Here is a 15,813-nt window from a genome sequence, read left to right on the forward strand (position 1 = left end):
ATATCTACCCAGTCTTTCTTAAAGAGAAAGAAACAGCAACATTTTGATTATGTTTCTGAACACTTTAAAACCCCTGGCAAACAGTTTGGGAAACATTAAGGTAATTACCCTTATGCTAGTTTAAACAAATTGTACAAAAAATATCTGGCTCACCCCAACCGCCCATGGACTTTCAACCTAAAATAAATTTGAGGCAGGGCAGATGGTGTTGGTGACAGTCTCACACCTAATGTCAGGATGTGAGGTACCCACAACTTGTCTGTAGTCTCACAGCACTAGAGTGTATGTCTGGGACTCTACATGTATCTCAGAAATGGGAGCCCGGACTAACAATCAAAGATAATAAAAGAGGAGGATGAAATCAAGATCAAATGGGAGGTCCGCAGCAAGTAATTCAAAGGGTTGTTGCTAAGAACTGGATAAATAAGGAAGAGAAGAACAAGGTGGGACAATTCCCAAAATCAGACAAGATGGGTCCACCAAGACTATCGGAAGGTATTGGGTACCTGGGGAGTTGTCGCTGCACACAGGAGAGAAACAGAAGAGGCACTGTCAAGTGGTTGCATAAGCAACACCCATCCACCTTGGCAAACTCTTCTGGTGCAATGGTCCGCTGTTCGGGCTTGTGAAGGGTGAGCAGCAGCCAGATTGCTCGCTTTGTCCATGTCTTTAAATGGTTTTGAAATTGAGCAAAAGCCAAACTAGTAATCTTGTTTATCCCTAAGTGTGAAGTACATATAGAATCTTCAAAATATTTGGGATGTAAACTGCACAAACAAAAAGTAAAAATGTTAAAATGTTATTAGTGTTTCTTTAACATATGGCACTGTATATCCCTTTATATACAATTAGATCTCAGATTGAACTGGGAAACAGTTAGCTTTTGATACCTAGTGATTAATATCTACCAATCTCTCACTGATTTGCAGGATGGAAATCTCAGCAGAGCTTCACGGTCCATCCAAACCCAGTTTGCTTTTTGGTCTTCTCTTCTGCTTTCTGTAGTGGGCCACGTGGCACTAGTGAAGATGGTGTGCTACCCCAATGATAGTATTATTTTGCAAACCTTCTCCTGCTCATCCTTTATTCCTTTTTCAGACATGCCACACATCTGATTTGGTCACTGCAGCGCCATCAGGTAGCTCTTTCAACTATAAAGCTACCTGTGACTGCTGATGGATAAGGTCTTTTGGACTTAGAATGCTACTATTCAGCTGCACAGGTCCAATGGGTGGCCGCTGGCTTTCTTCTCACCTCCCTGCATGAGATGGGGTTAATCAGTAAGGACTTTTAAGGAAGGCTTAATGCACTGCTCATTGTTTCCTACTAACCATTTTACAGATCACCATCCGGGGTTATCATGCACAGCTTTCTCTTGCCTTGCTAGAACCTGTAAACTCACTGACACAAAGAAACCCTGTGCTCCTGCACTATCTTTGCTAAGCCTTCCCACTCGCACAGGATGGCTGTGCTCAGAGGAACTCCATCATTGGCATGCTGCAGGTGTCTTAAAATTGGGGGATTTGTTTCTGGACAGCGAGCTACTAAATTTCTAAACACTTGTGGCAGAACTACCATCTTCACCCCGGTCAACTCCTTACTTAAAACCACCTTAAATAATCATTAAATGCCCTATTTCACGTCTGCCACCTAGCACTAACCCTACAAGAGGTGTGCCAGAAGCTCTACACCATAGGAACTGGTGGCAAACTGATAGAATGGGTGTACAGACCTTTCCTGCAACCACTCTACACTACTGCACTCTCTGCTATTCTATTGTTTGCTACTCTATTCCACTGCACTCTATTCCACTCTACTCTGCCCCATGCCACTTCGTGCCACTGCACTCTAAACCACTGCATTCTACACCAATGCACTCTAAACAACTGCACTGTACCCCACCGCACTGTACTCTGCACCACTACGCCACTGCTCCTATGCCACTATAGTCCACTCCACACCACTATGCCACTAATTTCTAGCCATGAACAGCAGCCACTCTGGTGCATACCATGGCTAAAACACATTGGCAAAGCCAATAACTCTTGCGTAGACGAGACCTATTGGCTTTGCCAATGTTTGTTAGTTCTGTGAGGTACTGAGGTCCCTGAAAGAACTGTGGATGTTTAAGTCCTTATTTTAAACATGCATTTGATGCCTCGTCAGGGGTAGTAAACTCTATATAAATACAATTACATCATAACATAGGCTGCTACAAATTGCGCAACTACATTTGGGTTAAATTTAAAAAAACGTGCTTCCCAAATACAGATTTGAATAATTTACAGTTTATACCTAGTACTAACATTTTTTATAACACTCCAATAAAACCACACACTCCACAGCTCACCTTGGAACACACTTACAGTACCTCTCTAAAAGAAAATATCTTTGCCATCAGAAAGCTTTAAGTGACTCCTTTGATTAAAGTCAATGGAGGTTTCCAAGCCCCTTAGCATTTGCAGATTTAAAACAAAGGCGTGCAACCGAAGGGCGCTCGAGGGGCCGGAGCGAAACCCTGCTGAGTCCCTCGGGTAATATATCGCGCCGAAAACACGGCGCGAAAACAATGGCGGGTGACCGGAAGTGGTCTCCCCCTCGGAGCGCCCCCACTTCGCTCCAGGACGGAAGCGGAAGGAGGAAGGGGGCCATAAACTTGGTGGTCCAATGGGGGGCTGCTGCGGGGTTTGAAATTCCCCCTTTGCGCCTGGGGCCAGGCTAAGGCCTTAAAAAAGGCTGCCCGGACCGGAAGCTGCAACCACAGGCACAAACACAACCGGGGACAGCCCAGGGGGCGACGCGACCCGTGTGGAGCAACTAATCGTTAGCAGGGGACAGCCAATCCAGGGCAACGCGACCCTGTTACTGGCAACCCAAAGACCAGCATCAGCACAGCTCAACATGGAGATCCACGGAGAAAACCAAGAGCTCGATATAGAAGAAATCATAAATGCAGCAAGTGAAGCGGCGGCAACTCACAGCAAAGACTGGATCCTGAAACAGATCAGGGGAAATGGAGCAAGCGAGGTGCCGGCACAGGAAGGGCCCAGCGACGACAGAGCGAGTGTCTCAACCAGAGACGAGGAGGAACCACAGAACGAGGCAAAAAAGCGACAGAGGAACGCAAGCAGAGGGGCCAAGAAAGGAGACAAGAAGGAAGCAAGCGAGCATCCAGAAGCAGGGCCCTCAGGACCAAGCAAATGAGCGAAAGCGAACACGTGTGAGCAAATTAGCGCAATTGTACAAGAATGCTTAAAATCAATGGCGCCATTGCTATTTGCGAAGCCAGGGGGGGGCGCACGACATGGAAGGGTCTGGAGGAACAGAACCCACCGGGGACACAACCTCCAGCGACACCAGGGAAAAAGGGACCCCAACAGCTAAAGCAGCTATGTCACGCGAACAATGCCCATCACCCAACAGGGGGAGGGAGAGGCGACACCCTCAGGTAACAAGCCATCCCCAACCCAAGCCTGGAGCAGGGACAACGAGGGGGGCAGGCGCAGGCAATGCAGCCCAGCAACCAGGGGGGTTGACACCAGAGGCATATAAAAGTGAGAGCCTTGGGAGACCTTACATGGTAGCAAGAGCGCCTGGCCTGGCAAGCATGATTCCTCTGGCAGTAAAAGAGCGTATTTGGCGCAGGTCATCGACATATTTTCACTCGAGGGTTTAGACTTAACTACGATAGACAAGAAGGAGGATAAAAGAAGGGAAAGAAATAGGGTAAGGAAGGAAAAGAATTTTGACAACTGGCTAGACGCTTTCCGAATTATGGCTTGCATCATAGTTGAAAAATTCCCACACTGTGCAAAAGACTTATGGCTCTACGAGTCAAAGATTCACGAGGCGCAAAGGCAGTTCACGGGGGATACCTGGCTAGATTACGACAAAGGCTTTAGGCTAAAAATGCAGGCCCATCCGGATATGGAACGGGACAAAGAGGACGTAGAAGGCTACATGCACAAAATGATGATAGCGAGGGAGGCTAGGAGCTGGGCCAACAAGGGCGAGCAGCCTTTTCATGGGCGTTTCCACAATGTTAGGCAAGAGTAAGCGAAGCCCTTCTACAAAAAAAATCACACTACCCACAATGGAAGGGGACACAGGCCGGGAAGGGATCAACATCAATATGCCATAAATACGACAAAGACGACTGCACATGGGGGGGACCATGCAAATTCAGACTCGTATGCTCCACATGCGGAGGGGGACACCCCGAAACAGAATGCAGAAGAGGGGGAGGTAAAAGCCACAAGAAGGAGAAAGAAAAGAAGAAATAGGCAGGGCGACATGGTAGCCTGGTTGGGGAGAACAGTAGAATTGGCTAGATCCCCCATAAACACAGGCATTTTGAGGCAGATAGCCAACGAGTACAACAACAAAAAAGAGGCATCATTACTATGCGAGGTTTTGAACAAGGCTTTAGAATCCCCTCCAAATGTAGAAGCCACAAGACAGAGCCCAAAAACCTGCGCTCTGCGGGGGACCATCCCACAACAGTAAAAGATAAGATTGATAAGGAGATAGAGCTAGGAAGGGTAGAAAGCCCGCTAACAGGCCCCCCGCCACCTGGCTTAATCATTTCCCCTCTAGGGGTGGTACCAAAAAAAGAACAAGGTAAATTTAGGCTGATCCACTTGTCCTACCTGAAGGTTATTCAGTGAACAATGGCATTGACCCAGATGACTGCGCAGTGGGGTATGCATCAGTGGAGGACGCAGTTGACATAGTGCGCGCTAAGGGTCGGGGTGCCCTAATGGCAAAAGCAGACATAGAGTCAGCTTTCAAATTACTCCCCGTTCACCCGGAGAGTTACCACCTCTTGGTTTTCAGGTTTGAGGGAAAAACATATTTTGACAAGGCGCTGCCCCTGGGATGCTCAATATCCTGCGCATACTTTGAAAAATTCAGCACACTCATTGAATGGGCACTGCACAAACAACACCCAGGTGGGGGGAAACTCCACTACCTAGATGATTTTCTATTTGTGGGGCAGCCCAGAGGACCGGAATGGCAGACATTACTAGAGGCTTTCCAAAAACTAACAGCTAAGCTAGGTGTCCCGCTGTTCGAAGACAAAACCACTGGCCCCACCACCAAGCTAGTTTTCCTGGGCATCGAGCTGGACTCAGTAACAGGCACATCCCACATCTCCCAAGACAAGGCAGAGGACCTAGCAAAGGACATTAAGGGTCTCCTGGGCAAGCAGAAGGCGACACTGGGTGAGCTACAAGAGCTGATTGGAAAACTCAATTTTGCAGCAAGGGTCATCCCAATGGGAAGGGTTTTCGCCAGGCGAATCTCCCACCTAACCAGGGGGCTGGAAAGAACACCACCACGTCAGAATGAACATAGGGGTGAAAAAGGATCTGGCAACCTGGCTTGAATTTTTGGTGAGTTTTAATGGCACGCTAATATGGAGAGGGGGCTGGGTGTCTGCGAAGCAGATGGAGCTTTACACAGACGCAGCAGGCAGCACAGGCTTCGGGGCCATACTAAAAAACAAATGGTGTGCCAAAAAATGGCCGCAGACATGGGCAATGTTAGTATCACAAGGAACATCACGCTCTTAGAATTATTCCCCATAATGGTGGCTCTAACGATTTGGAAAAAACATATGAAAGACATGAAGCTCACACTGTGGTCAGACAACCAAGCAGTCGTACACACGATTAATAAAGGGGCATCTCAGTGCACGCTGGTGTTAAAATTACTGAGGTACATGGTAAAAATACAACTGGCAGGAAACCTTGATATTAGAGCAAGGCACGTGCAAGGCATTGTTAACAATAAAGCAGTTGCACTTTCTCGATTCCAGATGGGGAGATGCAGGAGCCTAGCCCCCGGAGTGGAACGGGAGATGACACCTTTCCCCACCAGCCTTTTGGGGGCTGGTGGAGGGGACCTATCAGTACTAGTAGCTCACGCCCTAGCACCTAAGACAGCGAAAAGGTATGCCACAAATGTGGCGCGAGTGCAAGAGGTCACAGGCCTGAGGGATTTTACGTGCCACGACGAAGCACAAACAGCAGCGAAAAAATTAATACATTGGGCTTTCGCAAAGAAAAAATCAAAATCATGGGCACAGGCGCACCTGTCCGCCGTCGCACACATTAGCAGGATAACAACAGGCAGAGATCCCACCAACTCACTACATAAGAGCAGCAATGAAGGGGTGGCGCAGACTAGAAGGGCACACGAAGGACCAGCGGCGCCCAATAGATTCCAGCACACTTAAGCAACTCGTGGGCGTGCTCAAAGGCCTATGCAGGAATAATTTTGAGTGCACCCTTTTCAAAGCGGCTTTCTCGTTGGCATTTTTTGGGGCTTTTAGGATAAGCGAGCTAGTCGCCTCCTCCAAAGCAGGGAACTCCACCACATGCATACAATGGCAGGACGTACAGATAAGCCAGAAGCGCATGGAAATACTCCTAAGAAAATCAAAAACTGACCAATTCGGAAAAGGGGCAAACGTTGAGCTGAGATGCTTGGATGACCACGAAGTGTGCCCAGTATGAAGTGTGCAGGATTTCCTAGAGCTAAGGCCGGAAAGGCATGGGGCACTCTTGAAACACGAGAATGGGGAATGCTTGAGAACATTCCAATTCAAAGCCGTGCTCAGGGGGGGCTCTATCCAGGGCAGGACTCACGGCAAGCGATTTTGGCATGCACTCACTCCAGATAGGGGCCACAACGGCGGCAGCTCAACAAGGCATGTCAGCAACAGGCATAAAAGCAATTGGCAGGTGGAGCTCTAACACCTACAAAGGCTATATAAGGAAGCAACAACCAAACAAGCAAGAATAGCAACCCTCTCCACTGTCCCCTTCCTCACACAGGTACAGAACACAAAACAGCATGGGTAATTCGTACAGAGGGCACAAGATTGGTTGCTTTCAAGAGTTCAACAACGCCCGAAACATACAAGGGTAATATGGTTCGGTTTCCCAGGCATGAAATGGGAACAACTGCAAGGCTGGCTAGAAGAGATCATAGACTCGCAGCGCGAAGGGCCTGATGTGGTAATAATACACCTGGGAGGCAACGACCTAGCACAACAAGGGAGGAAGGGCTTATTAGAGTGCATAAGGAGGAACATCACGATGGTCGCAAGGCGCCTACTCAAATCATTGTTGATCTGGTCAGAAATCATCCCCAGGCAGAAGTAGAGGGGGGCAAATTCCACAGGGGCTCTGGACAAATCAAGGAAAAAGTTAAACGTATCAGTGAAGACATTTTGCATACAAAATGGATGGGAAAGCATCAGACACAGGCTAATCAACCTGCAGAGACCAGAATACTTTGCAGAAGACGGGGCACACCTGTCTCCCCTGGGGATGGAGGTTTTTTGGAAAAATATGTGGGCAGCACTGCAACTCGCAGGCTGCGAATAGAGGGATCATGACGGGGGAGCCTCCTATTTGGGCTGTAACCCAAAGGCAACGTGACGGGGAAGGTCAGTGAAAGAACAACGAAGGCCACACCCAACACAGCGGGGTGACAGGGCTACTTACCTTGGGATGCCTCACGGCAGGGTAAGTCAGTCAGGGGAGGTACTCGAAACACAGCACTACCAGCCCAGGTCTGCCGGAGAGCAGGATACAAGGACCAAATAAGGTAGCGAGTTAAGCCTAAAAAGAAAAAGGTACCCTCCTATATATAGAAAAGGAATAACGCCAAGGGGCAAGATACACAAAGGACTAAAAGCGAGAGTGATTGGTGGCAAAATATTGATGGACAGATGACATGCAGATATTAAAATTTATGGGGGCTGTTAAGATGCAAAGTGTGTAATGACAAACCTTAACAATGCAAGAATATGATGACTTATGACAACGCATTACCCCCATGTTGGACATACACCTGAAATGACGGAATGATTTATGGCCCTCATAAAAGCAGGGCAGACAGGTTGTAAATTAATTGTAAAAAAAACTGCGGCCAATATTTCCCAAACAATAACGGAGTCATGTACTACTTATATTATGGGGATGGGCCGACTGGAGGGGTTTATCATTTGTGTACATTTGCATTTCTTTAGGAAGGGAGACACCCTGGCAAGGAGACCTTTTCTTATCTGTCTGCCCCTCCGTCCAGCACAGGAGACTCCCTGCCTTTCAATCCTTTCAGCTGGGGGTAATTATGCTCTTCCGTCCTCCGTTGTCCTTTTGGTGAAAGGCTAAAATTACGGACAAATGCTGTCCGTTAAGACTTTCATCACAGACAACAGATGGCAGGGCAAAATTACGGGCAGTCCGTGAAATTTATAGACGGGTGGTCACCCTAGTGTACCTCTTCTTGCTTGTTGGCATGCGCTGTCAGCATCCTCAGTCATTGTATGTCTGTATTTACTGCCGGGCTTTCCGTACTCCTCGGTCAGCGCATGCTTGTTGGTGATGTGTACTAGATCATGTGTGTCTGCGCGCACCGCACGCCCATCTGCTTGCCTGCAGTAAATCTCTGCTTCTCTTGCCTCGTTGCTCTGCCCCCTACTCTCTACTCCCTTCCTGTTGTCATTGCACTCTTCTCTGTTCTCTGTACTGTGCTCTCTCTCTGTCTCTTTCTCTGCTCTCTTTTGCTTGTCGTGCTGCAGAGCTCAGCATGTCTTACAGATCTGAAGGGGGAAATGCATTCATAATGGAGAAGGAGAGAAGCACTCGCAAAATTTGTAGGTGGATCTTAGCGGTGGGTGAAAGTGTAATTCTTTCCACGCATAATAAGTCTGATTTTTGCAAAAACATGAAAATTGTGTGAAACATGTTTGATAGGCCTATGCATGAAAATTCTACGTGAGGAATACCCTTGTGTTCATTCATGACGTGAGGTACCACACGTTGTACTCTCCACAGTTTTTAAAGTCGCACAGTGGACTTTGCTCACAAAGCGCATGCAGCAATGGCAAAGATCCAAGTTTCACAGACCCTGCAAGGCAGTCTTACAGACCCTGCAAGGCAGTCTTCCGAAAGCTGCACTTACACAATAAATGTGCGAAAAGACAATTTAAGAAAACCAAATAAGTAGGATGTACGTGAGAATAAACTCATGTAAAAAACAAAATCGCCCACGCTAGTAGTCCCTGTTGTGTGCTCCCTCATTCATTCTCAGTTTTGTGCTCGTCTTGTCTCCGTGCTTTGCTTCCTCACTCATTCGCTGTAATGTGCTCCTCTTGTCTCTGTGCTTTGCTCCCTCACACATTCGCTGTAATGTGCTCATCCTGTCTCCGTGCTCTGCTCCCTCACTCTCTCTCTGTAATGTGCTTGTCTTGTCTCTGTGCACTGCCCGTCCCTTTCTTTGTAATGTGCTTGTCTTGTCTCCTTGCTTTGCTCCCTCACTCATTTGCTGTAAAGTGCTTGTCTTGTCTCCGTGCTCTGCTCCCTCACTCTCTCTGTAATGTGCTCATCTTGTCTCCGTGCTCTGCTCCCTCTCTCATTCTCAGTTTTATGCTTGTCTTTTCTCCGTGTTCTGCTCCCTCACTCTCTCTGTAATGTGCTCATCGTGTCTCCGTGCTCTGCTCCCTCTCTCATTCTCAGTTTTATGCTTGTCTTTTCTCCGTGTTCTGCTCCCTCACTCTCTCTGTAATGTGCACATCGTGTCTCCGTGCTCTGCTCCCTCACGCTCTCTCTAATGTGCTCGTCTTGCCTCCATGCTCTGCTCCCTCACTCTTTCACTGTAATGTGCTGTGCTCCCTCACTCTCGCCTTTGCAGTCTACTGCAGCACTCTTTCTTAATACTGTGTGTACTCCAGTGCTTCAAATGGGCCCCTACTGCCCGGTACGGAGTACCTGCACTTTTTATTTTTAGAGGGAGAGTACCTGCACTTCCAAGGAAAACATAATTTTAGTTGGAGAGCACCGACACTTCTCAGAAATGAGTAGGTACTCTGGTACTGAGTACCTTCACTTCCATTTTTCCATTTCAAGCACTGGCTTACTCCCTCGTGACCGTTCTGCTCACACACTGCCCCCTGCAGTCTGCTTGCTCACGAGTACCTCACCTGCGGCATAATGTATTATTTTCTTTTTTCCCAGCCTCCGAGCCCCCTCCCTCCCTGTCGCTTCACTTTCCTTCATCGTTTATCCTTCATGCTGCTCTCTTCTGTTTCCACGCCGTGCTCCCATTCCCTTCTCTTGCTGCAGAGGTCAGCGCCTGCCTCTCCGAGGATGAAGAGGAAGTCGCCAACCTAGTGACTGGAGAAAGATTAGTCGGCACTGGTTGTCCACCCCATGCATCGTCACAATAGTAGAAGCTGATAGCGTAAGACTCTGGTAGCACAAGGGATCCAGATTTTTGTAAAATCCAACGTGTGTGACTTGCCTGTAATACTGAAAATAGGCAGAGGCTGGTGACATAATTCCAAACATTTGTGAAGCAGAGAGTGTTGTCCTAATGTCTTTGATGGGACAGTGTACACATCCGCGATATACTATGGATCTGTTAGTGTGGAACTCTTTACCGCTGCTTGAAGACAGCTACAGCTATTTGTAGTAAGATGCTAAAAAGCAGAGACTGTAAGCGTGCAGTGTCACGGTATCCTGGGCAGCTAAGGCTGCTGGGAAAAAGAACAGCGTGACAATAGCAAACGCGGTTAGAGCGTTTCTGCCTCGTGATCGAAGGGATTGGTAGAGTATGCCGAGTCAGAACAGAATAAACTCTTAGCGCCCAGAGTCACTACTGCAGAAGCTTGTAGATCAAGCAGTGTCACCGTATCTAAAGCCTTTCACAGAGGGAGGTACTCCTGGGGCCTAAGCTTAAAGCATACAGCATCAAGCATGGAGGGTCATGATTGCAGACTGTTCCATGAGCATGCAGATTCACGATGAAGTGTGTAGTGTTAAAACGCAGCAGGGTCGGGAGAGAACAGGGTTTGGGTATGGGCATGGACACGATTGATGCAAAAAGATAGTAGCAGCAAAAAGCAGACTGCTGTGCTAAAAGCTGTCGCTCTTCGAAGTGCGCACAGTAAGACAAACAGCAGTGTATTTCAGGGTTGTTCTGAAGGCTTGCAGAAGTACTACAAAAGGTAATATTCGAGTGACAGGGGCCAGGGCCTATATTGTAGACGGTTTTCAACCACACCTTCAAAGGGGCAGCTGGTGATCAGAGAGCATACATTGTCATGATGAACATTGATTGCTTCCAAATATGTGGTCCCTCATCACACTAGTAGGAGATGTTAGTTTGCAGCATAATGAGAGCAAAGACTGTTAAGACTGTGCCACAAAATGATGGTATACTCTGTCAGGATGCATTCTCATGGTAGAGACGGTTTCAAGATCATGGAGCATCGTGATTGAAGGGATTGTTCAGGGCATGCAGAGTCATGAGAGGAGAGGCGTTCAGGGCATGCAGTGTCATGAGAGCAGAGGCGTTCAGGGCATGCAGTGTCATGAGAGCAGAGGCGTTCAGGGCATGCAGTGTCATGAGAGCAGAAGCGTTCAGGGCATGCAGTGTCATGAGAGCATGGGCGTTCAGGGCATGCGGTGTCATAAGAGCAGAAGCTTTCAGGGCATGCAGTGTCATGTGTTCAGGGCATGCAGTGTCATGGGAGGAAAGGTGCACAAAGGCATTCAGGGCATGCAGTGTCATGAGAGCAGAAGGGTTCAGCATATGCAGTGCCATTAGAGCAGAAGCGTTTAGGGCATGTAATGTCATGAGAGCAGAGGTGTTCAGGGTATGCAGTGTCATGAGATCAGAGACGTTCAGGGCATGCAGTGTCATGGGAGCAGAGGCTTTCAGGGAATGCAGCGTCATGAGAGCAGAAGCATTCAGTACATGCAGTGCCATGAGAGCAGAAAGTGTTCAGGGCATGCAGTGTCTTGAGAGCAGAAGCGTTCAGGGCAGGCAGTGTCTTGAGAGCAGAAACATCCAGGGCACGAAGTGTCATAAGAGAAGAGGCTTTCAGGGCATGCAGTGTCATGAGAGTAGAAGCATTCAGGGCATGCAGTGTTATTAGAGCACAGGTGTTCAGGGCATGCAGTGCTGTGAGAACAGAGGTGTTCAGGGCATGCAGTGTCATGAGGGCAAAGGCGTTCAGGGCATGCAGTGTCATGAGAGCAGAGGCGTTCAGGGCATGCAGTGTCTTGAGAGCAGAAACATTCAGGGCATGCAGTGTCATAAGAGAGGAGGCATTCAGGGCATGCAGTGTCATGAGAGTAGAAGCATTCAGGGCATGCGGTGTTATTAGAGCAGAGGTGTTCAGGGCATGCAGTGTCATGAGAGCAGAGGCGTTCAGGGCATACAGTGTCGAGAGCAGAGGCGTTCAGGGCATACAGTGTTGAGAGCAGAGGCATTCAGGTCATGCAGTGTCATGAGAGAAAACGTTCAGTGCATGCAGTGTCATGAGAGCAGAAGCATTCAGGGCATGCAGTGTCATGGGAGCAGAGGCGTTCAGGGAAAGCAGTGTCATGAGAGCAGAAGTGTTCAGGGCATGCAGTGTCATGAGAGCAGAAGCTTTCAGGGCATGCAGTGTTATGTGTTCAGGGCGTGCAGTGTCATGGGAGGAGAGGTGCACAAAGGCATTCAGGGCATGCAGTGTCATGAGAGCAGAAGGGTTCAGCATATGCAGTGCCATTAGAGCAGAAGCGTTTAGGGCATGTAATGTCATGAGAGCAGAGGTGTTCAGGGCATGCAGTGTCATGAGATCAGAGACGTTCAGGGCATGCAGTGTCATGGGAGCAGAGGCGTTCAGGGAATGCAGAGTCATGAGAGCAGAAGCGTTCAGTACATGCAGTGCCATGAGAGCAGAAAGTGTTCAGGGCATGCAGTGTCTTGAGAGCAGAAGCGTTCAGGGCATGCAGTGTCTTGAGAGCAGAAACATCCAGGGCACGAAGTGTCATAAGAGAAGAGGCTTTCAGGGCATGCAGTGTCATGAGAGTAGAAGCATTCAGGGCATGCAGTGTTATTAGAGCACAGGTGTTCAGGGCATGCAGTGCTGTGAGAGCAGAGGCGTTCAGGACATGCAGTGTCATGAGGGCAAAGGCGTTCAGGGCATGCAGTGTCATGAGAGCAGAGGCGTTCAGGGCATGCAGTGTCTTGAGAGCAGAAGCATTCAGGGCATGCAGTGTCATGGGAGCAGAGGCGTTCAGGGAAAGCAGTGTCATGAGAGCAGAAGTGTTCAGGGCATGTAGTGTCTTGAGAGCAGAAACATTCAGGGCATGCAGTGTCATAAGAGAGGAGGCATTCAGGGCATGCAGTGTCATGAGAGTAGAAGCATTCAGGGCATGCAGTGTTATTAGAGCAGAGGTGTTCAGGGCATGCAGTGTCATGAGAGCAGAGGCGTTCAGGGCATACAGTGTCGAGAGCAGAGGCGTTCAGGGCATACAGTGTCTTGAGAGCAGAGGCGTTCAGGTCATGCAGTGTCATGAGAGAAAACGTTCAGTGCATGCAGTGTCATGAGAGCAGAATCATTCAGGGCATGCAGTGTCATGGGAGCAGAGGCGTTCAGGGAAAGCAGTGTCATGAGAGCAGAAGTGTTCAGGGCATGCAGTGTCATGAGAGCAGAAGCTTTCAGTGCATGCAGTGTCATGTGTTCAGGGCATGCAGTGTCATGGTAGGAGAGGTGCACAGAGGCATTCAGGGCATGCAGTGTCATGAGAGCAGAAGGGTTCAGCATATGCAGTGCCATTAGAGCAGAAGCGTTTAGGGCATGTAATGTCATGATAGCAGAGGTGTTCAGGGCATGCAGTGTCATGAGAGCAGAGACGTTCAGGGCATGCAGTGTCATGGGAGCAGAGGTGTTCAGGGAATGCAGAGTCATGAGAGCAGAAGCGTTCAGTACATGCAGTGCCATGAGAGCAGAAAGTGTTCAGGGCATGCAGTGTCTTGAGGGCAGAAGCGTTCAGGGCATGCAGTGTTTTGAGAGCAGAAACATCCAGGGCACGAAGTGTCATAAGAGAAGAGGCTTTCAGGGCATGCAGTGTCATGAGAGTAGAAGCATTCAGGGCATGCAGTGTTATTAGAGCACAGGTGTTCAGGGCATGCAGTGCTGTGAGAGCAGAGGCGTTCAGGGCATGCAGTGTCATGAGAGCAGAGGCGTTCAGGGCATGCAGTGTCATGAGAGCAGAGGCGTTCAGGGCATGCAGTGTCTTGAGAGCAGAAGCCTTCAGGGTATGCAGTGTCATGGGAGCAGAGGAATTCAGGGAAAGCAGTGTCATGAGAGCAGAAGTGTTCAGGACATGCAGTGTCTTGAGAGCAGAAACATTCAGGGCATGCAGTGTCATAAGAGATGAGGCATTCAGGGCATGCAGTGTCATGAGAGTAGAAGCATTTAGGGCATGCGGTGTTATTAGAGCAGAGGTGTTCAGGGCATGCAGTGTCATGAGAGCAGAGGCGTTCAGGGCATGCAGTGTCATGAGAGAAAACGTTCAGTGCATGCAGTGTCATGAGAGCAGAGGCGTTCAGGGCATGCAGTGTCATGAGAGCACTGGCAGTTTCAAGAGCACCCAGCATCATGATGGAAGAGAGTTTCAGGGCATGCAGTGTGATGAGAGCAGCGCCATTGTTATGTCAACAAATACGGTTAGTACCTGCAATCTCAATAACAGAGGCTTTTTCAGGCAGTGTGTATCATAATGATAACTATATCCAAATGGATGTGTGAGGAAGTTCAGTATTAGAATAAAAAGGGTTGTTGGCAATGTGCTGTGTATGGGTAGCAGGGACTGGTGAGAGAAAGTGCAGAATCTCGAGAATAGAGACCACAGAGCAGACACCATCGCTTTAGCATAGGCTGCTATAATATTCAGTCTTCCTATAGCAGGGTTACTTCTAGAACATTTACTGCCTCTATACCAGAGGCTCTTCTGAAACCACACAGTATCCTCTTTTTTGTATGGCATGCTGTACACAATAGGTGAGATAGTAAGGTGTGCAGCAAAGCGATTAAAAAGAGTATGGATTGCCATTTTTCAGATGCTTTTGAGAAAGCATGCATCCTTATGACAGCAGATACTGCTGGAGCATCAAGCACCATAGCAGAAGAGGTTATTAAAATGGGTATCATCGTGATCCCAGAGGCTATCAGGGCAGGTAGAGGATAGGAGGTGCACTTAAGGCATACAGTAGCATGATACCAAGATTTGTTCCTGCATGTCTTGCCAGTATAGGTCACAGCGCTTCAGAATAGCAGGGGTTAGAGCATGCATTGTCATCACTGCAGGAAATGTGAGAGCATGAAGCATCTTTCTGCAGAGTCACAATAGCAGAAGAAGGTATTAGAGCTGGAATCATCACAATAGCAAGAACCCACACTCATGACAAGATAGCAAGAGTATTAGTGCATGTTGTATCACAGTATGGACAGTAATGTCATTTTAGTAATTTTTTCCTCTTGATGGGCTTTCTCAGGAACTGAAACATCTGATTTTGGAAGCTGCTGATGGTTTTCTTTTTGTGGTGGCTGCCGAGACGGGGAGAGTCATCTATGTGTCAGATTCGGTGACACCGGTGTTAAATCAGCCACAGTCGGAGTGGTTTGGGAGCACCCTGTATGAGCAAGTCCATCCAGACGATGTTGAGAAACTGAGGGAGCAGTTGTGCACGTCGGAAAACTCCATGACAGGTCAGACATACGTGATGATCATCTCCATTATGTTGTCCATCAACAGCAAGGTGCCCATTCAGCAACACTTCATATTATTGCAAGTCAGCAGCTCACTTGTTTCTGTATGTCCTCTGTCTGCCCTGCTTTATTACATATCACTCAGACTCTGTACGTGTTAGCCACCATTAAACTCACTTGCATGCTCCATAGCCATAATATCCACTTGCAGTCCCAGTCTGTGTAACTAACGCAGATGTGTGCTTTTCGAT

General features: G+C 48.3%; 1 protein-coding gene across 4 annotated transcripts in view; it reads left to right on the plus strand.

Annotated features, from left to right (window-relative positions):
• Positions 1-15,813, plus strand: part of ARNT2 (aryl hydrocarbon receptor nuclear translocator 2) — a 684,205-nt gene that overhangs the window by 239,972 nt on the left and 428,420 nt on the right. For all 4 annotated transcript variants that reach the window (XM_069222996.1, XM_069222993.1, XM_069222994.1 and 1 more), the window contains one exon: positions 15,349-15,562. In XM_069222996.1, coding sequence (XP_069079097.1) covers positions 15,349-15,562 — 214 coding nt within the window. The remainder of the gene's footprint in view (positions 1-15,348; positions 15,563-15,813) is intronic.

Source organism: Pleurodeles waltl, chromosome 3_1 (genome assembly GCF_031143425.1).
Source record: "Pleurodeles waltl isolate 20211129_DDA chromosome 3_1, aPleWal1.hap1.20221129, whole genome shotgun sequence".
Taxonomy (NCBI): Eukaryota; Metazoa; Chordata; class Amphibia; order Caudata; family Salamandridae; genus Pleurodeles; species Pleurodeles waltl.